Raw genomic sequence first — 23954 nt, 5'->3', positions numbered from 1 at the left:
AGTCATGACTGCAACAGTGAAACACGATGAACATAGTGGGGTACCGCTTGTGGGGGTATCCTTAGGGCCTGGTGCTCTGCTGTCCAAGGATAGGTGGGTGTCAGAAGCTCTCGCCGGAGTGGTGGGGACAGAATGACCGACCCGAGTGACGTAGCTGACGACCTGGCCAGCGCCCTGCACATGGCCACGAAGGTGCCCCCCCCCCCCCCCCGAGTCAGAGGACTGACCGGCCTCCAAAGCCATGATCGGGACTGGGGTCCCCCCAGCCGATGCACCGAGTGAAAGACTCGGAACCGAAAGATGTCTCGAGGCATCCCCCTTGGGCCCGACCAATGAGACCAGAGTCCCGAACCCTGTGGACGGAACCGACATGGTCGGGGCCGAGATCGGCACCGATAAACCCAGGGGGGGTATCGGAGCCGGTGCAGGAACATCACTCGAAGCGGAACATACCGGCTCCGACAGCAAGGATGTGCTCGTAGGAGGAATCGATGAAACAACCATAGGAACTGGCTCCGGAGCCGACTGGTTCGGAGCCGAAAACAATTTAGCCAACACCAGCAACTGCAGGAGCCTCTGCACCACCCTATCCACATCCAAATCGGAAAGCCTGGAGGATTTAGAGAAGATGGATGGAGACCGAGACCTTTTATCTGGTGAACCATGTCTGACATTCGGCGACCAGCTCCAAATAGGTTTGAGAATAATCTGAGCGGACGCTGATTCACTCAATACAGAAATCTCCTGCGGCCCCGAAGACGGTGGAGCTGAGGAAGCAGTATCCAATATGGTAATTTTCTCCGGAGGCTCCAAAGATGCTAATGGAGCCGGAGACCTTTTCTTGGACTTGGAGGACTTAGATTTCGACTGGGAGACGAATCTATAGCCACCTTGAAAGATGGTTTAAGCAGTCCCTTTAAAATCAATTTGTTTTTCCTCTCTTGGAGCACCCTAGGACTGAAGGTGTGGCAAAAACTACACTACTCCTGTAAATGGATGGCTCCAAGACAATAAACACAGAGTGTCCATCCGTGATGGACATTTTATATCCGCACTTTGAACACTTTTTAAAGCCAGACGGCTTATGTTCTTTTTGATCCTTAGATATATTCAAAGAATTAACGACTTCCAACAGGTACAAGCACACAACGAAACCACAGTTAATTACCAAAAAAGGGAGGGAAGCCCACCAGTTAGACAGTACCACAGAGAGCGACGCTCTAAACCAACAACGAGAACACAGAGAAAGAACTTCTAACTTAAATGGTTCTCAAAAGGAAAATACAAGAAAGGAAAAAACAATAAACTGACTAACTACTCACTAAGGGAGGACTAGGTCCTCTAACTAAAACGGGCCTAGCCCATGGGAACTGTTAGGGATACCACAAAAAACACTACTAAACACACAAACACAACTACTGCAGCAAGAATAGCTATTAAAATAGCTTTTGAAGTATGAAGCAACCAATTTCTGAAGAGAAATAACTCAAAAAAAGAGTACTTAGCCACAGCCAAGCGAGACCACGTCCGTGCTCTACAAGCGGCAAACGAGATCTGGGGATGCGAAGCAGTGTACTATGGGATACCCTCTTAGCCCAGCCAATCAGAGACTTTTGAGCTAGTAAATAGGCAGAGTCGGAGCCGATATTCGGCTCCGAACCCATGGGTAAGAATGTAGGCGAGATAGGACTACATAACATGTTCCATATGGCCCAAAAGAATTTAGTGATGGGTTTTCTTGTACATTGCAAGACTGCAAATATCTTCCTCTACATGAAATCCTGAAACAACTCAGCCTGGCAGCATCTAGGATGCCACGTTCAGTTAGGCTCGAAGTTTGGGTACACAAAACTCTTTTTGGGGGTAAGCAGAATGCAAGTTTGTATGGACAATGTCAGTCATGCGTTCTTTAGACATGGGCTAAAGTGGGAGGCCATGTCCCAGCCTATCAATGCCAGAATGAACAAATAATATAAATGGATATCTCCATTAACATCACTGGGACCCTGCCTGCAATTACTGTATTTTCTAAGCTGCCAAACTGTTTTTAAAGCCATCAATGTTAGAATGAGACCCACCACTTCAACACTTGATGTGCCTTTAGTCATGGTGCAGCAGTATGCGTCTTACACCCTTTGGTGACCATTACTGGTGGTCGTCACACTTTCAAACTATTATCTGACTTTCATTAACAGTATCAACTCAAACTGCTTTCCAGCACTGCAAAGGAACAAGGAATCCTGAACTACTATTCACTCCTTGTAAAAACATTTTTTTTTGCCATGTGGTAGCAATGTGACTCCCAAACAGTCTATCTGATCATGTTTCCACAACAGAAGTAATGAAGTGAAACAATTTTGTACAGAAAACTGTAGGCAAAAATGAAACAAAACAGGTCATCAGCACGGAATTTGAGCAGAAGAGCTGGTAAAATAGATGCAATATTTAATCTTTTAATTGCACACATTTTAAAATATACAGGAAAAAACACACCCACCCTCCTACCCATGCTTGTAACTCTAGGTAAGCATTGCTGCATAATCTGCTTACTACATTACCACCTAGTGGTGAGCACCAAGTACTGAGGCCTGTTAAAGTACCCAGGAAAAACATCCCCCTTACATTGACATGTGCACATTTCAAGGATTCCAGCTCAATCATGCTGCAAATTAAGATACCTTCTTAAAAATGAGAAGCATCCTGGTCAGTCCTGTGAATATAAATACATAAAACAAAAGTAAAACATCCCTCACCTGTGAGATCTGTGCTTTGACAACATGAGGTGGTATACCAGACACAGGAACGGCACCGCTGGGAGGAAGATTTTTGCTTGTGACAGATGCCCACGAAAAAGCCTAAAGAAAATATTTGCTTTTACAAAATTGGATGCAACATGCCTAAATTTCAGAGAAGTTAGTAGACATACCCTGAAAATTCATAAAAACAAGTTTTAGTGAGAAGTAAAGCTATCTACAAAAGTACTGCTGCATGGGTACACTTACAGTAAATACAGCTGTTTTGAGACATAGGATCAATGCTGTAGCAGTGTGCATGATCCTAACGTGTAGGAATGGCACTGCAGGTAGACCTCCAACCATCTGGCTCAACTTACAGCTTTTGGACCTTCTCCTTGCAAGGCCAACCTATCTCATACCATCATCAGTTGGGCATACCATACTTACACAGGCTGGGAGGCAGGTTGAAAGTAGGTAACCATTCCAGGGGAAAAGAGAAAAGCTGGAAATGAGAAATCCTCCAGAGAGGATGCAGTAGTCTCCCAAAAACTGTCAGTTATTTAAAGTAGAGAGATTCAGAAAAGGGGTTTCCAATACCCTTTCTATTAAACCATCCAATGTTATGTGGAGTATGCTATTAACTAACAGTCATCTATAGATTAGTACTGCAATAGCAAGCCAAGCGTGGGAAGAGTAATAAAACAGTATGGGAATTAGCTAGACCTAGGCAGGGGAAATAAACATGCCCTTCTAAAGCAAAACCTACACTAATCCTGTAATGACACCCATTTTATAATATTGAGAATTAATGTAGATTGATGCCAAAGTAGCTGCCTTGGAGATATTTCTAGCTGAAGCCTTCCTGTAAAACACAGTAACCTGTCATTTACAATGTTTTCCATGCTAACTACAGAATGCAAACACAGCTAGACATTGACAAGATTTGACAAGACATTGGCCTCTTTCTTGCCTAGCATTAAGAAAACCAGATATGGTCCATCTCAATTACTTCTGAAAAAGCAACTTTGTCTATGCACTTACACTGACATGCGAGAGCTTCCCTCCTTTACTAGGATGATTTTGAGTGGGAGGGAGATTATTTAAACACAGTCTGCAGACTACTTTTGATATGAACAACAAACTTGTCCTACCAGTGGCCTCATCTCTGAGAAACAGCATGCAAGGAGTTCTGCATACTAGTGCCAGCAATTTTCTGAAATCCTCCTGAATGAAGTAATGGCTACCAACAATAATCTTCCAAGAAACCAATTTGGCACTTTGCCTGCTGATGTGTCATTTTTGCCCCCCAAACCATTTATCGCTGGAAGCAAGGGTGTTAGCTAGGCATAATCAATGCACTCAAATGACTACATTTTTTATGGGCGTCTCTTGGAAACCTCAACACTGTTTTGATGTGCGTAAACATTTACAGTACAGGGATATACAAAGAATGCTTGTGTACAAGGAATACACCTACAAAACTAGATTTTTATGGGTATAAATGGTAACAATTGAAAATAACATGCCTTCTTCCTGTATACTGAGGGGGTAGCGTTTTGATAATTGATTACATTTTTAAAATGGTAGGTGGATGGCTGGGGGTAAAAAGGAAAGCTGTGTAAAAACGTACCATAACCATAGATGTCGTTCTCTTCCATGTTGCAGTATTCTACTAGGGGGTTTACCCTTCTGATCAGCTTGTCCGGCCAGGTTTCCAAAGCTTTTCCAGTCCCTCTTGGTGCAGACGTCTGACATGGAGGCAGGTATGTGGTCCATTACAGGTGATGTCTGTATGCACCAACCCTCAGAACATAAAACAAAGCCCCACACGGAGCCAGTCTGGAGGGACATAGCCTGTCCTGGAGCCAGGGAGAGAAAGTGCAAGGCTAAGATGGGGGGAGGGAAGGAATACTGCAACATGGAAAAGGACATCTATGGCTATACGTTTTTACACAACTATCCTGTGTCCTATTCCAATGTTGCAGTATTCTACTAGTTGGTGAATACTAAAGCTCACTAAAGGTTGTGGGGTGGCCTGGTAGAGGACTGCAGGAATCCATGCAGGATAGCCCTGGCAAAACCTGCCCTGGCTCTGGAAATATGGTCCAGTTCGTAGTGTCTGGTGAAGGTGTGCACATAGGACCAAGTGGCCTGCTTCCAGAAGGGAGTTAGTGTCCAGGCCTGTGAAAAAGGCACCAGAAGATACCATAGCTCTTGTGGAGTGGGCCCTGACATTGCCTGAAAGTGTCTTCCCAGGGTGTGTGTGTAACAAAAAGGAGACAGCCTTGGCAATCCAGGTTGAAATGGTCAGTTTGCCCACAACTTTCCCCAGAGCCCTGGGGTGGAAAGAGAAACAGTTGGTCTGATTTGTGAAAAGGTTTAGTTTTATGCAAATAGAATCTGAGTTGTCTGTGGACATCTAGGGAATGAAGAACTCTCTCACTATGTCCCTGTGGGTTAGGGAAGAAGGTAGGCAGATGGATAACCTGATTCGAGGAGAGGTCGTTGACTACTTTGGGGGTGAAAGAAAGGGTTCATCCTTAGGGTGACCCTGTCCAGGGCTTGAAGCTCTGAGACCCTCCTGGCTGATGTCAAAGCTACTAGAAGGACCGTTTTCCATGTGCAAAACTAAAGGCGGCCTTGTCAGCCAGTTCAAAGGGAGGCAGTGAGTTTTTCTACACATAATTAAGATCCCAGGGAGGAGGGGATGGTTTCCTGGGAGGTCTTAAGTGCAGAACCCCCTTAAGGAAGAGTTCGGCTGGTAAGTCTGGATGCCAGCGGAGGGTCCAAAGGCAGGCAGGCAGGCAGAAATGGCAGACAGGTGTGCTTTTAAAGACGAATATGACAAACCTGTATTCAGGAGTTCACACAGGTAGGACAAAATCAGAGGCAAGTTGCTGTCCGGCATCATCTCCTTTTGTCTTTTGACACCAGAAGGAAAACCTTTTCCATTTGGAGAGAGAAGATTTTCTTGTGTTGGGTTTCCTGGCCTCCTGCATGACTGAAAGCATGTCCTCGTTGTACAGGTGTCTGAAGGGAATCAGAATCCTATCCGCCACAGGGAGAGGTGCATAGGCTGCCACTGTGGGTGTATCTGTGTCCCCTTGTGCTGTGTGAGTAGGTCCACTGAGGGGGGGGGGTAACTTCTGGTGATTACCCTTGGACAGATGAAGTAGTGGGAAAGTACAGTTGTGTACACTTACCATAAATGTAGATATTAGAGTGTATTCACTGTTGCAGTCATCACACTTGGGTTTATCTGCCTGCAGGTAGCCCTCAGTCGGCCCGAATACCACAGACTTAGTATTTCTACGTCGGTTGCTGTCACTCCAGGACTGACGTTAGGTCGTCAGGGGTATAAAAATAAGCAGCTAGCGCCATTACATCAATTTTCTTGCGACAAATGTCAGGAGTCCCCAAAATAGGGAGCTAAGTTATGGTGGGGAAAACACCACCAGTAAAAAGTAAATACCTATACCCCTGAAATGGATGAGTAATAGACAGAGAGAGAGACAGAGAGAGACAATGGGGCTGGAGGGAGGGAAACCAGTACTGCAACAGTGAATATGAATACACTCAAACATCTACATTTATGGTAAGTGTACACAACTGTACTATGTTCTTAGTGTTTCACTGTTGCAGTCATCACACTTGGGTTGATTCCCAAAGATGACGAAAGGGTGGAGGTAGTCAAGAAGAGTTTGGGCTGGCTAGTATGCCATGCAGGACTGCTACTGCAAAACCCACCCTGGATTTGGAAAAGATAGGCAGGTGGTAATGCTTGGTGAAGGTGTGTACAGAACTCCAGGTAGTAGCTTCCAGGATGTCCCTGGTAGGGGACTCCCCTGAGGAATGCTGTAGAGGTAGAAGTTGCCCTAATGGAATGTGTTCTGACCCCCTGAGGGGTTGGTTTTCCATGGTGCTTGTAGCAGCAATGGATGCAGTGTAATATCCATTTGGAAATGGTTTTGAATTAGCCTTGCCCTCTGCCCCTGGTGCAAAGCTGACTAGTAAGTGGTCAGATTTCCTGAAGGGCTTAGTCCTATCAAGGTAGAATCTGAGCTGTGTGCACGTCCAAGGAGTGCAGGATCCTTTCCCCTTTATTTTGAGGAAGAGGGTTGGCAAATGGATAGATTGGTGGACAGCCACAATGGACACCCCTTTAGGCATAAAAGAAGGGTTAGTCCTGAGGGAAACCCTGCCAGCATGGAAAATAATGAAGGGTTCCACAACCATAACTACCTGTAGCTCAAGACACTCTTCTAGCTGAAGTGATGGCCAGAAGCAAGGCTGTTTTCCAAGAGAGGAATTTTAAGTCTGCTGATGCTGCAGGCTCAAAGGGGGGTAGCGTGAGCTTTTCCAGTACAAAGTTAAAGCCCCATGCAGGACTGGGTGCTCTCCTTGGTGGCCTTAAGTTGTTTGCCCATCTCAGGAACTGTTCGATAAGAGGGTGAGAGAAGAGAGAGGTGGCTCAGTGTTGTAATGAGCTGAAATGGCAGAGACATGGATCTTAATGGAGAAGGACAGGCCTCTGTGGAGTAGGTCTGCTAGGTAATCCAGGATTAGAGGCAAGGAGGGCAGTACTGTCTCTTCTCCTTTAAAATGAGTCCAGGAACAATACCTTTTCCACTTAGCATAGGATTTCCTTGTACTGGGTCTTCTGACTTCAAGAATGACGTCCAGCACCTGCTTGTTTAGGCTGGTCAGTGGGGGAGAATTTAAGGAATAAGCCAGGCTGCAAGATTCATGGTTTGCAGCTGTGGATGCAAGATCTGCACCCCCCCCCCCCCGAGTGAGGAGGGTTGAGATCTGGGGTAGGTGCCAGGGTGGCACCAGTGAGAGGCTGCCCAGTAGTGGGTACCAGCGCTGGCATGGCCAGACTGGGGCAATCAGGATTGTCCTTGGTCAGTCCTGTCTTATCTTGAGTAATACTCGAGAGAAGAGGCAGAGGGGGGAATGCATAGATTGAGAGGTTTTCCCACTGGAAGGATAGGGCATACACTTTCCAGGCCCTGCTGTGAGGTGTCCTGGTGCAGAATTTGCTGAGCTGGTGATTGCAGGGGGATGCAAAGAGGTCCAACTTCTGGGGTCCCTCATTTTTGGATTAGAATACTGAAGGTGCTGGGGTCTAATTGCCACTCGTATGGTTCCAGGAAATTTCTGCTCAAGTCATCTGCCAGAGAGTTTTGTTTGTCTGGCAGGAATTGAGCTTGCAGATGAATCTGCATATCCATGGCAGTGTTCCAAGCCATGGCTAGCCTGCAGAGTGGGTTCCCCCCTGCTTGTTGATGTACCACATAACTGTGGTTTTGTCTGTTATTAACAGGGGTCCTGGTGAGAGCAGGGACCCGAAAGCTGACAGAGTGCTGAACAGCTAGCATCTCTTTTTGGTTGATGTGCAAATTAATTTGACTTGAACTCCAGTGGCCCTGAATGCACTTGTCATCCAGGTATGCCCCCCAGGCATAGTCTGATGAGTCTGTGGTTAGGGTCTGGGCTGCGTGGGGTTGAGTAAAGGGAAGTCCCTTGTTGTGGTTACATGCCGCTGCCCACCAAAGAAACTCTGTCCTTAGACAAGGTATGATGGTTTCCAGGTCGTGAGAATATTGACAGACTTTTTTACGTACCATTGAAATTTCCTCATATGCAGTCTGGCATATAAAATTAGTAAGATGCAAGAGGCCATGAACCCTAGGGCCTGCAGGATTTTCCTTGCGGATAGTTGGGTTCTGGTGGCCATTTGAGTGAAGTAGCCTGTCTGATAGGCTTGTTTTTCCAGACTAAGGAATGCCACCTGGGATACTGTGTCCAAGCTTGTTCCCAGGAATACAATCCTTTGACTGGGGAACTAGTTTTGATTTCTTTTCATTGACAGTGTACCCCAGGGAAGTTAGAAGGTTCTTTACAAAGGTCAGGTGTAACAACAGCTGTTCCTGACTGACTGCCTGAATCAGGCAATCATCCAAGTACGGGTAAATTTGAATTTTTCTCTGTCTGCAATAAGCAATGGCTGGAGCCAAACATTTTGTGAATACTCTGGGAGCAGTGGATAAGCCAAAGAAAAGTGCAGAGAACTGAATGCATAGATCTTGCCCTGAAACTTACGTATTTCCTACATGAGTCCCTGATAGGGATGTGCAGATAGGCTTTTTAGGTCTAGGGTGGCTAACCAGGCATCTGTGGACAGCATAGGAAGAAGCTGCTGAAAGGTGAGCATTTTGAATTTTGGTACCACCAGGACAGTATTGAGTGGAAAGATCTAGGATTGGGTACCAAGTCCCCTCTTTTCTGGGTACCAGGAAAAGTCTGGAACAGAACCCATTACCTATATGTTCTGCCGGAGCAGGTTGAACTGCCCCTTATGAAGAACAGGAATTGAACTTGGTTTTGTGCCTCTGCCCACTAGTTTGGAGGAAGGTCTGGGAACCCTTTTGGGGTTGGCAAGTGAGTGGAAGCAAAATTTGTACCCCTGGGATATAATGTTGAAGGATCCATCGGTCTTTGGTGATGGAGGTCCAGTTTTTTGCATGATGGGCAAGTTTTCCTCCTAGGGGCACGTGCAGTTAAGCAGAGGTGAGGAGTGGAATAGAGAAGTCATTGTGAATTCTTTCCGAAAGGGAGTGGCTTAGCACTCCCTGTTTTTGAAGTCGAGGCACTCCATTGCTTAGATCTTTGCATACCCTGAGACTGTAATCTGGGGGGGTCTGTTTCCCCTGGATCTAGTTTGAGATGGCCTTGAGGAGGCTGGAAAGGACCAATGTTTCGAGGAGCAATATCTACTGAATCTAGGAAGCTGCACTTGTAAAACAATCTTTGCATAGATTTAGCTTTCTTCCATCTTTTTTAGAACCTCTTCTGCTTTGGTGCCAAACAGATTGTCCTTATTCAAAGGAGTGTCTAGTAATTTTGATTTGACATGGTCTGACAAGGTCTGTTCCTTAAGCCAAGCATGCCTTCGCAGTACAGAACCAGTGACTGCTGCCTTGCAAGATACTTCTACGGCATCAAAGCCACATTGCAAAGTATGCTTGCTGACCTGGCATGTAGAATGCATAAGCTCCTGTAACTCTATTTTCTGCATGGTCTGTAAAGGTAGATAATTTTTGCTTAATAAGTTTCATAATATGTTGCTGGTATTTCAGCACGTGAAACTGGCAATCCAATGCCCTAATGGCGAGAGTTGCAGAGGTGTATACTTTTTTTTACCCCATCTGTCTAAAGCTTGGGAATCCCTGTCCGAAGGGGTGGGAGTCTTAGCTGCAGTTGCTTTTATACCTTTAGGCCCCTGGGAAATGACCTCTGGGTCAGCAGTAGGATTTCTGATAAGAAATTTGTTGAGAGTCAGGGACTCTGTAGTACCTGTCTGGTTTCATTGGAGCAGGGGGTAAAGTATCAGGAGTAAGACTGGATTCCATAAAGACACCATCCACAACATACAGAACTGGAGGTATTGCTAAAGGTCTATGTTGCGGCAAATCTAAAAATTCTCTGAGTCTCTTTTTGGACTGAGGATAGTCTTGGCATTCCCAGTGGAAATGCTCTCTTAAAGTATGCAGGGTTTCACCAAAAGAAAAAATCTCTGGTGGGGAAGCAGAGGGGAATGGATTCCTCTGCATCTGAATCCTCATAAGCAGATAAAGTCATGTCTTCATATTTAGAAACCTCAGAATCGGACTCTGTTAGAGCTGCTGGGGACAGGTTTCTCTCTCTCAGCAGGGGAAGGCTGGCTTCCCCTAATCAGCATAATCAAGTCTTCTGCCATTTTAAGCATTTGATGTTGTGGCAAGAAAGCAGGTGCTTGAGTTTAGGTCGTCTTTTTTTAGGCGTAGCTCATACTCTTGGCCTTAGAAACTCTGTAGTTTTAGTCAGAACTGAAGACGCAAAAGAAGTTGTCGGCTTGTGTCGAATACTGGTAGTGCGAAGAAATTCCTCAGAAGCTGCTGCCTGCACAGCGGCTCTAAACCCATCCAAGGAAGAGACATCCACAGGTGCCGTAGTCAAGAGTCTTGTGGCATACACCACCACCAACCGGGTCTCTGTAGTGGCCTGTAACTCCTTGAAGCGGGCATCAGGGGCTGCAAAAGCACCTGAGAACTGGCGACTAGCTTAACAGAAGCGTCGTCAGTTTTGGACCTGTGCTGTCTCTGCCTTTATCCTTACGTTTTTTTCGAAAGATCGGTTGTCAGATGGCTTACCGAAGCCATTTCGGAATATGGAGATCAAAAGTGAAAGTATTTAGCGACAATAAGGGCCCGATGAACAGTCTGAACAAAGCACAAAACTGACAGTGAGGTACATTGTGGTCTGGGTCTAAACAGGTGATGCAGTAAAAATGGAAATCTCGGTGTATTGCTTTCTACAGGCGAGATAATAGTTACCTTTTTCCGACGTCGGTTAGAGCAAGTAAGGAGGATCCCCAAACGAGGTACTTAGCTTTCGAAGACTTCAGGATGATTCAATTCAGAAACAAAAATACAGGTAGTGGCCGAACCAGCACTCATGCCAACTGCTTCTGCTTCGGGCTCCTCGGCAAGAAAAACTGATGTAATGGCGTTGGCTGCCTGTTTTTATATCCCTGACGACCGGACGTCAGTCCTGGAGCGACAGCAACTGATGCAGCAATGCCAAGTCTTTGGCATTCGGGCCGACTGAGGGCTACCTGCAGGCAGACAACCCAAGTGTGATGACTGCAACAGTGAAACACAAAGAACATCCTCTGACTCTAGGGCAACATCCATTATTCTCCCCTTGGCCAGGGTAGGAGTCTGTCTCCAGGAGTGCATGGAGGAAAAAAAACATGGATTTACAAAATCCAGAGCTGCTCACCACCCTTCTGGTTCCAGGAAAAGGGCCTCTGTGGGGTGTAAAAGCAGACTCAGACTGCAAGAGTCATCTCCTCATGTTCTCTTCTGTTTCTGGGTTCAAAGCAAGTGGACCAATCAGATGGTGCATTCAAGAATGTCATCTTGAATTTCTCTGCAAAATCACAAACTTATCCAGGCATGGTGGCAAAAGTGATGCTGGTACCTGCTGCTCTCAATTTGCCATGCACTGCATTAGACAAGAGATGCAGAGACAAATTCAAGAGATTGAGGGCTAAGTTGCAATTCCATCATTTTCCTGGACTCCACACTTAGTGCCCAAGAGAGACTCAAACCTCTTGTCAAGTCTCTCTGCAAACAAGTCAGGTGGGCCATGCACTCCAGCACATATACAGCAAACATGGCAGAAGTTTCTACCTACTTCCCAAATCTATCCAATGCCTGAGAATCCCTTTTTTGGGGATGGACACAGGAAGGTGTGCACTGACCAGGCGGAAACAAATTGTTAGGCTTACTGGGAATATGTTCAAACACATCCATTTCCTTCCCAGCCTACTGGGGCACCACATCAATTAAACTGTCCACAGGGACAACCATCCAAGGATGTAGATGGGCCAGATCCAAAGTCTTCAAGGAACACAGACCCCTCCCGGGAAGACAAATCAGTGGACCAACCTCTTTTGCCTCAAACTTTCTAGGTCATCTCCAGAGAGGTCTTCCAAGGGAGATCTTTGGGACCCCACCCCTCATTCAAGGTTAATGTCTGCCATTAGTGATTCCTGAGAGAAGTCCAAAGGACAGTTTTGCACCAATGCATTTCAATGTTCCTCCATGGACAGGGCTACCTGAACAGGGACAAGAAACGTCAGGAAAATCCATGAACCTGGGCTTTCCCAAGTCCAACCATGTCTGGTTGATCCACAGATAAGAAATGAATGGGAATTGAAGCAGTGAGGGTTAGGGGGAAGATCCAGGTGACTGAGGCACCTCTTCTCCTATAAAGGACAGCATATTCATACTGTGAAGGTGTTAAAAGCATACTTGTGTAAAATCTTACCATAGCTTAGATGTCCTTCTCTTCCATGCCGCAGTTTTCCTCTCTTGCTACCCAAATGTCTGGCCAGTATACAAAAGCCTGTAGTCACTGGTAGGCATGTAGGACGTCTGATGTTGGCCTAGGGAGCGTAGGCCATTAAAGTGATGTCTGCATGTACCTTTCCTCAGAACTGAATGTACCCAGTCTCAGGATAGCTGTGCAGGTTCTGTGCTATCCAAGAAGAAAGTTCAGGTGGAGAAAAGGGGGTAAGGTGGAAGGGAATGAATATTGCAACATGAAACAGAAGGACATCTATGGTTATGGCAATGTTTTGCACAACTATTATGTTCTCCTACTCTCATGTTGCAGTATTCCAATCTCTTGGGTGAGTGCCACAGGTCACAGGGAATAAGAGGATGGTTGTATGGAGCTACACTCCACAAAGCCATGCAGGATTGCCCTAGCAAACCTCGCTCTGGATCTGGAGACATGCTCCAACCTGTAGTGTTTAGTGAAGGGATGACTAGATGATCAAGTAGCTGCCTCTAGGATGGAAGCAGTGTCTAATCCTTTCAAGAAGGCCACAGATGAGGCCCTGGCTCTAGTGGAGTGGGCTTTAATTTTGGATTTGAGCTGCTTCCCATGGAATGCGTAGAAAAAGGATAACGTTTTGGAAATCTACACAAAAATGGTCTGCTTTGTTGCCGCCATTACCAAGGCCCTAGGGTGGAAGGAGACAAACAGCTGGTCTGATTTTGCTAATGGCGTTTGTCTTGTGAAGGTAATATCTAAGTTGTCTGTGAACATCAAAGGAATACAAGACTCTCTGGCATTTTGGGGATGAGGGAAGAAGGTGGGCAGGTGAATACCCTGATTTAAGGACAGCTCATTGACTACCTTGGACATAAAAGGAGGGACTGATCCTCAAATCATTCTATCCTTGTGGAAGACGAGGAAGGGAGGTGTTGCCATGAGAGCCTGGTGTTCTGACGCTTCTAGCTGAAGTAAGGGCCACAAGTACAGTTGCCATGTACAATGTTCCACAGATGTCTTGAAAGCCGTTTCAAACGGAGCAACAATGAGTTTCTATAGAAATTAATTCTGATCACATGGAGGGGGAACATGCCTCGGGGGGGGGGGGGGGGTCTGAGGTGTACAACTTCCTTAAGGAATACCTTTGAAGGGAAACTGGAGGCTACAACAGGATCAAGAGGCAGATAGGCTAAAATAGCAGCAAGGTGAGCTTTGACAGAGGAATATGCCAACCCTGGCTGCACGAGTTCACACAGAAAGAACAGCACTAAAGGGACCTCAACTTTGCAAAGGTTCTAGCTGTCTTGGTTGACACCACAGAGAACCTCTTCCACTTACACAAATAAGATCTCTTAGTATTAGGTTTCCTGGCCTCCTGCATGACTGCTAGCACGTCCTCAGTGTAAAAGTGCCTAGAAGGGACCAGAATTCTATCACCCACAGGGTTAGATTCAAAGATTCCAGGTGGGGATGATCAGGGATCCCTTTTCTTGTGTGAGAAGGTCCACTCTGAGATAACTTGTACTGACTGCCCTCGGCTAAATACAGGAGGAGGGGGGGGAGCAATGCTGTCTTCGCCGAAAGGGAGTCACCAGAAAGTTTTCTGGTTTGTCTTACTGGAACTTCAGCAAGACGTTTTGAAGTAATGGGAAGGGGGGGAATGCATACAGAAACATCCTGTTCCATGAGACGGAGAAGGCATCCACTGCCCTTGATAAGGGGTTGTGTAGTCTGGTGCAAAACAGTGGTAGTTGTCCGTTCAGGAAGGAGGCAAACAGATCTACTTGAGATGTGCCCCACATGTGGACAATGTCCAGAAACACATCCTTGTGAAGCATCCATTTGTGCGATTGTGATATGGACCTGCTCAAGGTGTCTGCCTCAAAATTCTGTGCTGAAGGGATATAAACTGCCTGCAGGCAGATTCCACGTTGGGCTGCCAGGTCCCAGGCCTGGAGAGCAAGTCTGCAAAGCAAATAGGATTTAGTTCCTCCCTGTTTGTTCAAATACCAAAGAACTAAAGTACTGTCTGTGAACAATTTCAGGGGCCCTTGTTTTAGGGCATGAAGAAAGGCTGTCAGGGCAAATATGACTGCCCTCATTTCAATGATGTTGATGTGTTCCTGCCTGAAGGTGTGGGACCAAGTGCGCTGCACTTTCCGGCTGCCCAGAGTAGCCCCCCCCCAGCCAAGATCTGAGGCATCTATGTATATCTTGAACAGGGGGAAGGGGTTTCAGTGGAAATCCCGGATTGAGCATAACCTGGTTTAACCACCACAGAATTTCCTTCCTCAGACAAGGGATGAACGGGATGACCAAGTCCAACAGGTGTGAGTGTTGGGTCCATATGGACTCAAGGTATCATTGATATTTACTCGTGGAGTCTTATCACAGGTAGCATGGGAACAGTGGAGGCCATGAAACCCAGTAGCCCAAGGTATTCTCTGGCTGGCAAAGCAGTGGCTTTAAGGATGGTGGCCAGGTATTAGGTCAGGGTTTCCACTTTCTGGGGCGGGATGAATGCCCTCATAACATCTGGTCCTTACTTTGCACAGCAGGAAAACCTGGTCCTGGGAAGGACTCAGGATGGACTTGGGGAAAGTTTATGTTGGAGTTGGGTCTGCAGGGATCCTGAATCAGGTCATCATCCAGGCATGGAAAAATCAGGATCCCCTGTACTTTGCAGTAGGCCACCACGGGAGCCAGGCATTTGAAGACTACCCTTGGAGCAGTAGTCTCTCCAAAGGGCAAGGCAGAGTACTGAAAATGTGAGGAGCCAGCAGCAATATGCAGACATTTCCTGTAGCTGAGCCTTATAGGTATGTGGAGGCAGGCATCCTTTATGTTCAAGGTGGCTAGAAGTCCCTGAGTTATCAGTAAAGGAAAAAAGGTTTGAAAATAAGCATGCGAAAGGTGGGAACCTGCAAAAACTGGCTGAGGTGAGAGAGATCTAGGACAGGTCTCCAAAGTCCATCCTTCCTGGGCACCAGAAAAAGTCTTGAACCTTTTTCCACCCAAGGAACTCATTGTATGGTTCCTTGAGAAAGGAAGCTATGACTGACTGGAAAAGGTGGTGTTGGTCTTTCGGTGGCTGGGAGATCCCCCTGGGAGAAGGGGGAAAACACCCGTTACATAAAATAGCCTTTTTCTATGACAGAGTATCCACTTGTCTGAGGTAATGAATTGCCAAACGGGCAGACAGTGAGAGCCTTAGGAACAGGAGAATGGAGTCTGGGGTGGAGACAGTGAAGGCAAGTAGTCAGAGGCTACCTGCCCTATCCTGAAAGGAAGTTTTCTGGGCAGGAACTTGAGCAGACTTATAAGGGGGTCTGCTGTTTCCTTGCATCTTTTCTGCCTCTAGCATGGGAAGCTGAAGCAGTGCGTTTCCTAATGAAATGTGTCTTTGATGGACAGTTCCTGCGAAATTTAGGAATAGGGTAGATGAACACGTATTTAAGGTCTTACAGCTCCTGCCCTTTCTGCCGAAGGGCCTTAAATAGGTCAGCCACTTTAGATCCAAAAAGGGCATCATTATCCAGGGGTGCATCCATTAATTTTGCCCTAATGTCAGAGTAAGGGCTGAAGCCTTAACCAATATCATCATCGTTGGACTGAACCTGAGACAGCATCTTGCAGAAGCTTCAGCAGCATCATAGCTGCAATGAATAGAGTGCCTAGTGGCTTGTGATGAGAGATTAATGAGGCTAGAAATTTGAGCCTTGGAAGGAGAGTCTGGAAGGTCAGCTAAGAGTTTGGTGACCTGGGTCGTACCAAGGCATATTTGGACAAGTGTCTGATAATTTACTGCCCTCAAGGCCAAGGTAGAGGAAATGTAGACCTTATCAAGGCACTCCATGGCCTTACTGTCCTCGTAGGTGGGGAGGACTGAGGTACATGGCAATAATTTGGATGGCTTGTCTACGGAGACAAAGTGGCAGGGTCAGCTACAGGGCATTTGATCAGAAATTCTGCCCCTTCGGAGACCTTGTAGACCCTGCCAGGCCGCCTGGGAGCAAGTGGCTGGGAATCAGGGTTAACTGAGGCAGCGCTGATAGCATCCAAGAAAGTTGGTAATACTGAGGGGATTGCAGAAGGAGCAGAGGTACCAATCTGCAGAAGCTCATCTTTCCTGCACCTCAGACATTTCAAAGGAATCCCACTTAAAATTCCCTCATTTTGGAAATTGCCTCCCCGAAAGTGAGGTCCTCTGCTGGGGAAGCAGCCTCTACAAATTCATCCTCTGGAGAAACATATCCAAGAGGTAAAGGCATCTGAGACACAGGATAGTGAATCCTCATAAGAAGAGTCTGAGGAATCCTAAGTTTCGGGTAGGATGACATCCTCAACCTGAAGCTTGGGACTGACAGCAGGACCGGCGTGGTGGGATCCAGGCACAGTAGGCCTCACTGCCATAAAGGCACTAAAGAGGCTCTGTGAAAAAGCCTGTCAATCTGGTTGGCTTTCAAAAGAGGGAAGGAGATGCTTGGTCTTGGACTTCTTTTTCAATGAAGGCCTAGAAGGTGTAGGCCCTGAGGAAAGCCTAGTGCCTGAAGGTGGCCCAAGTTCAGTGGACTTAGAAGCAGAGAAAAGGCCAGTCTCAGCAGCTGTGGGAACCACTGGTTTCCCCTAGACATCAAAAGGCGACATCTGGAAACCCTCCCCGGACGTGCATTCTGCTCTATGTTCTGCAACATCCCAAGGGGTACCTACTATATCTGCTTCAGCAGACTCAGAGCATTCCTCTAGGCGAACATCTGCCACAGGAGGGACACTGGATGGAGGAGGGGCAGCAGCAGCAACTTTGGGCCTTTTAGGTGGTTCCATGGGCTGACCAGATGACCCTTCCATCCCTAAAGCTAAGCGTTTAAGATGCTGATTTTCTAAATATATATTCAAAGTGTGCAGACAGCTGCAAAGGGTTTTAGGGACAAAGGACCAAAAGACTGCTAGAAAGATGGTCATGCATAGGCCCTAGACATAAAAAGCAAAGCTCATAGGCACCCTTAAGGGGGATCTGACGACCTCACTTGCACTTTCCTTTCTTGGATGACATGTAGCCCTAACAGGGATTAAATGACAAAGGAGTCAAAAAATGCCCCAATGGGGTACTTACCTTTTAGAATTCAAGGAGCCAAAGCAAAGACAGCAGGAATGCTGACATTCGATTGGCGGCAGAGAAGTTCTTAGGAAAGGTACATGCAGACGTCAACTTACGGCTCACGCTCCTTAGGCTAACATCAAACATCATATGTACGTAGCAGTGACTACAAACTTTTGTATACCGGCTGGATGTTCGGGTAGTGAGAGAGGAAAACCCAAGAGTTTGGGATACTGCAACATGAGAACAGGACATTTTTTCTTTTGATTCATGTGACTAAATATAAGCACAGTGAAACATCACTCTGAAGACCCCCCCCCAGTGCACCAGGTCTGAGACGTTCAAGGTCAAACTGGCTTTCTACATAGCACTGGAAGGAGACACTCATGTTCTGTCAGCAGGTCTCTATTCACAATAATCTTTATTTTTTTAAGACATTAGAGAAACTTTATTCTAAAACCGAGTGCGCTTATTCTCGCACCACACATTTTTTAGGTATCAATGTATTGAGTGTGTGTCCAGGTAGCTAGGGGAATCCTCAAGATGCCAGAGGGCATATAATCCAGAGCCCTGAGGACCTACTTGACCAGTCACCTGCTGGCATAGAGACTGGAAGTGTTTCGTCAAGAAAGATTAGTTGTGTAAAATCTTACCATAACCATATATACATCCTTCTCTTCCATGTTGCAGTATTCCCACTGTGGGATCCACTGCCTCAGGCGACCTGAACACCTGGCTCCTAAGTAAAAGCTTAAGCCTGGTTGCTGTCAGGTGCGTGGGACGTCACATGCAGGGCCATAAACCATGGGCCTTAAATGGGACGTCTGCATGCACAGAACTCAGAACTGACTGCCCAAGTTGGACAACAGCCTAAGGTGAGCAAGAATGTCACCATCCAGATAGGGTAAATGTGATGAAGAGGGGTAGGAGGGAGGGTAGGAATACTGAAACATGTAAGAGAAAGACATTTATGGTTATGGTAAGATTTTACACAACTAATCTATGTCCTACTTTCACGTTGTAGCATTCTCACTGTGAGAGAGTACCACAACTCAGGATGAGGAAAGGGTGGAGGAAGAAGTAGCAGTCTCCAGGAAATCATGGCGGATGGCCCTTGCAAATCCTGCCCTGGCTCTGGAGATGGTCCAATTTGTAATGTTTGGTAAAGGTATGCACAAGGAACCATGTGGCTGCCTCTAGTATGCTGGCTGCATCCAGGCCTTTGAGGAAGGCTCCTGAAGAGGCCACTGTTCTAGTACAATGCGCTTTAACATTGTACAGAAAGTCTTTGCCAAGAAAAGATTAATAGAAGTTAACAGTTTTTCATATCCATGAAGACTAGTCTGTTTGGATACAGTTTTTCCCAGGGCCCTGAGATGGAAGGATACAAAGAACTGATTGGACCTTCTAATACTTTTGGTCTTGTCCAGGTAAAATCTTAATTGCCTGTGGACACATCAAGAGTGGCATGCACACTGTCATTTTGGGGTGAAGGGAAGAAAGTGGGCAATGAACTGACTGGCTGAGGGGCAGTTCACTGACTAGTGTGAGCATGAAAAAGGGATTAGTGTCAAGGGTTACCCTGTCTGTGTGGAAGATGTTGTAGAGTGGGGATGCCACAAGTGCTTGCAACTCAGACTCTCCTAGCTGAAGTAAGGTCTACCAACAGGACAGTCTTCAAGGTATACATCTGCCGACAGGCAGAGCTTGCTGGTACAAAGGGGGTAATAATGAGTTTCTCCGGTATGTAGTTCAAGTCCCAAGGGTGGAATAGGTTTTCTCGGTGGTCTGATGTGGAGAGCCCCCTTCAGGAAAAGTGACTTCCAGCCTTGAAAGGAGGGGTGGTTCCATGCCTAAGCAGGATGAAATAGCAGATAAGTGGACTTTCAGTGAAAGTATAAAAGATTTGATTTTAGGGGCTCACACACACAGGCTAGGATTAGGGGTACAACAGCTTGGAAGGGGTCTAGTTGCTTTTGGAGACACAAACTGGAGAACCTTTTCCATTCTGAAATATGGAATCTGTTGATAGTGGGTTTCCTGGCCTCCTGCAGGATGGATAGCACGTCCTCTGAGTATCAGTGTCTGAAGGGATCAGAAGTTTATCACCCAAAGGGTTAGGCTGAGTGTTGTCAGGTGTGGATGAAAGATTCCTTCAGTTGTGAGAGCAGGTCCACCTTTTGAGGCAACTTGTGGTGACTGCCCTTGGCAAGAGATAGAAGGGGGGACCAATGCTGCCTTGGCCAATAGGGAGTCACCAGCAAGATTTTTGGCTTGTCCTTCTGAATTTTCAGTAGGACTTTCTGAACGAATGGGAAGGGAGGGAAGGCATAAAGGAACAGTCCCTTCCAAGAAATCAAGAAGGCTAGTGGGGAGGGGGGTCCTGGAGCAGAATAGCTGCAGTTGTCTGCTCTGAGGGGAGGCAAACAGATCTCTCTGTGGTGTGCCGCATTGGTGGACAATATCTAAGAACACATTTCTGTGCAACATCCACTCGTGGTGTTGAGAGAAGGATCTGCTGAGGGCATCTGCCTGATGGTTGTCTTGGGATGGAATCTAGACCCCCCGCAGTGTGATACTGTATTGGGTTGCCAACTCCCACACTTGTATTGCAAACTGCAGAGTAAATAGGACCTGGTTCCCCCCGTTTGTTGATGTACCACATCACAGTTCTATTGTCTGTGAAGATTTGGAGGGGGCCTGTCTGAATTAGAGGAAGGAAGGTCTGCAGGGCTAGAAGGTGAGCAATCATTTCCCTCACATTATGTTTTTTTCGGGAGGGAGGGCTCCCATTAAGCCTGCACCTTAAGGCTGTTCATAAAAGCCCCCCACCCTAGATCCAAAGCATCTGTGTGTGTAAACTGCACTGGTTTGGTGGGTTGCAGAGGCAGGCCTGAATTCTGGTTTACTTGTTGGATCCACCACCTCAACTCTGTCTTTAAGCAAGATAGGAAAGGTACCCAAAATTCCAGTGGGTGATTGTGTTGGGACCAGACAAATTTTCAATTACCATTGGAACTTAGAAGCATAAAAACAAGAGTGCACCAATGGCTGTGTTGATTCGAGCGTATCACCAAAAAACGAACAGCTACAGCTGGTTGACCATTTATTGTAGAAAACAAAGCAGGATCCAAAGGTTTAGTAAGCGCTTTCACGTCCAACAGTGACGCTTCATCAGACTTCATAAATTACTCAAAAACTGCGCTCTTTATATACAACTTAGATCATGTGCTAAAATGAGTTAATTGCAAACAATTAAAATACTCAATTAGACTGAGTTCCTGATATTGCTCCTGTGATTTATTGCGTGGGACATGGCTGTGGAACCTACCTTATTGAAGGAGGCACAAACCTCTGAGGTTAATGGACTTATCAGTCTACGTGACTTTACTGAGATAAGTAATAATCCTTTACTTAAATTGTCAACGAAAGAACTATGCAGTAATGACAATGAACGTAATAGAATGCAACATGATATGGACATTATTCTAACTACAAGGCGGCTTGAGACGAAGGTACAAAAGTTAAAAAGTGTACAATGGCAAAAGTTACATATGGAGGCGTGCCTCAGTTTCAAGCTCGTTCCCAGGGGCTTAAGAATACTTAAAATGACTACCTTCGGCACAGCCTATCCGGAGCTTTTGGCCAAATGGCAAAAGCTCAATCTTGAAACAAGTTTTGCATATATAAAGATATTGATTGAGCAGTATGAACAATTAGAGAAAGCGCTTAAGCTCGAGATTGGAAGTTTGGAAATGGAATTAGTCAAGATACTTAATGTTAAAGAACTGGAGATTCTAAACAATGACTTGAGATTGATGTGGTCTACATTTGATAACAAATCACTACAAGACAAAAAAAGAAAGTTGGAGAGGGACTTTTTAGACTTTCAAAAAGGCCAAGTGTTTTCTTGGCCGAGGGATAAGAATCCCAAATACCCTCGTAATGAGTTCAATCGCACTATGACTTTTCGTAAACATTCAAATGGAGCAGCAGGAACACAGTCTAATACGCCCAATATGACATCAGCCGAAGTTTTGAAAGCAGGGCTTTGCAACCAAGAAGCAAGGAACCCGAAGGTTGCTATGCATGCGATGCAGCCTAACTTTAACGCCAAACGGCAAGTTACAGTGGAGGCCATTGTCCATTCGGAAGGAGAGTCAGGTCCACCTTTACGTGATGTGTCTCGTTCTCTTGAGGTCACTATCAACAAGGATGTCCGTAAAAAGCAGCCAACTATTGATTCATTTTTAAATATAGATACGGAAGAAGTTATTTTGGAACCGGAGGGTTTTCAGACTCTCCCGCTACCCATAAAGTCCTTCGAGAACAGGACTTGGTCACCAAACAACAGGCAGGGGAAAGAAAAAGCACCGAGGAGATATATTTACAACAGAGAAAGGCATTGAAACCGACACAGAGAACTTAGTTCTCAATATCTCCAGGTATGTGCTTACCAAGCATGAAGTGTCTATTTTAAATAAGGGGTTGAGTTTCATCCCCTCATGTTTCACAGATGTAGCGGATATCATCATGGATATTAAATTGTTTACAAGAAATATTGGTTTAAAGTTAATGTTTGGAGACTATGATAAGCACGATAGTAATAATCTTAAACAATTCAATAAGCCATCTACGTTCATGCCTCCACATAATTCTATGTTGGACGCATTTGAACGAGCTTGTGAAAGTGACTTATACAAACTTTACAACAATGGTTAAGTGAAACCAGATTTTTACAACACTACTAAAGATGAGAAGGAGGCCATTACAAGTCTACAGAATAACATGGACATTGTAATTAGGCAGATAAAGGTGGAGCAATTGTTGTGTTAGATAAGGAGATGTACAATGACAAAATGGAATATATGTTATCAGATAATTAGACTTATCAAATGTTGAGTGGTAGTTCTCTCAATATGTTAATTAAGAATGTTCATGGGCATCTATATGATTTATTATTGAGCAATGTTTTTAATTTTGAGTTGTATAAGTATTTTATAGTGGAAAGTCCATTGGTTCCCACTTTTAGGGGACTTCCGAAGGTACACAAGAATCTAATGGATCCCCCACTGAGACCTATTGTCTCGAGTAAGGGATGGTTGACGGAGCCATTATCGATATACTTAGATAAAATGTTTAAACCTGTAGTCAATAAATCAAAACACATATTGAGGGACACAGAACATTTTCTTGAGAGCTTGGCTAATTTTAATAAATTAGAAAATATTGATAAGAACGATTTTTTTGTGACATTAGATGTCAGATCCCTGTTTACGTCCATACCTAATACAATAGGCATTGAGTATGTAAGATTATTTTTACTTGAGAATAACATCAGCAATAATTTGATTATTAGATGGACATTATTATTAGAAATTATTCTTGAGAATAATGTACTGTTGTATGATAGGACATATTACCTACAAAGGAAGGGGGTAGCAATGGGGACCCCATGTGCAAACTCATATGCCAATATGGTATTGGCATATTGGAAGGGAGCATATGTTTTGGGGAACTCAGACTACTCAGAACACCTCAAATATTACAGTCGTTTTGTGGACGATGTTTTCCTTGTGTGGAGGGGAACTGAACAGCAATTACAACAATTTGTCCAGTATATCAATGGTACGACAAGTTTCCTTGAGTTTGAGAGTACATATTCTAGAGAAGTAATTGAATTTCTTGATGTGAAGCTAACTAAGACAAATATGGGTATTAATACAGAGTTGTTTAGAAAGTCATGTTGGAGGAACAATTTATTACATCGAACCAGCATGCATCCTCGCCATGTGTACTCTAATGTTGTTGACAATCAAGCCATGAGATTGTCTAGGTTAACCACACAGGATGATGTCTATGGGCAACATATGGCCAAATTGGCTAATAACTTCACATCCAGAGGTTATAGGACAAAAGAGGTACAGGGAGCTATATTGAAAAGTGATAAACACAGAATGGACAAGGGTATTCCGTTTTTTCATAGGGTCGATAAAGAACTTCCGTCCATTATGACGGGTTCTAAGCAATTGGCCAAGAATAGGCTTACCATCTCCTATACCAATAGGAATAGCCATATTAAGCGAATCATCAGTAACAATTGGCGATTACTTACGCATGATGATCATATTAGAGAGCTAGTGACTGACCAACCTAACATAACTTATAAGAATATGAAATCTCTCAAAAGGATTTTGTGCTATGACAATACTAGAGTAGATTCCAATATG

General features: G+C 45.3%; 1 protein-coding gene across 1 annotated transcript in view; it reads right to left on the bottom strand.

Annotated features, from left to right (window-relative positions):
* G3BP1 (G3BP stress granule assembly factor 1) overlaps nucleotides 1–23954 on the bottom strand; it is a gene marked incomplete in the record, with an annotated part of 1274318 nt that overhangs the window by 648295 nt on the left and 602069 nt on the right. Inside the window, 1 exon segment of the mRNA XM_044069418.1 lies at nucleotides 2754–2855. Coding sequence (XP_043925353.1) covers nucleotides 2754–2855 — 102 coding nt within the window.

This window comes from Protopterus annectens, chromosome 4.part0 (genome assembly GCF_019279795.1).
Source record: "Protopterus annectens isolate FY-2018-M chromosome 4.part0, PAN1.0, whole genome shotgun sequence".
NCBI lineage: Eukaryota > Metazoa > Chordata > Ceratodontiformes > Protopteridae > Protopterus > Protopterus annectens.
This window is presented reverse-complemented; position numbering and strand designations above follow the sequence as displayed.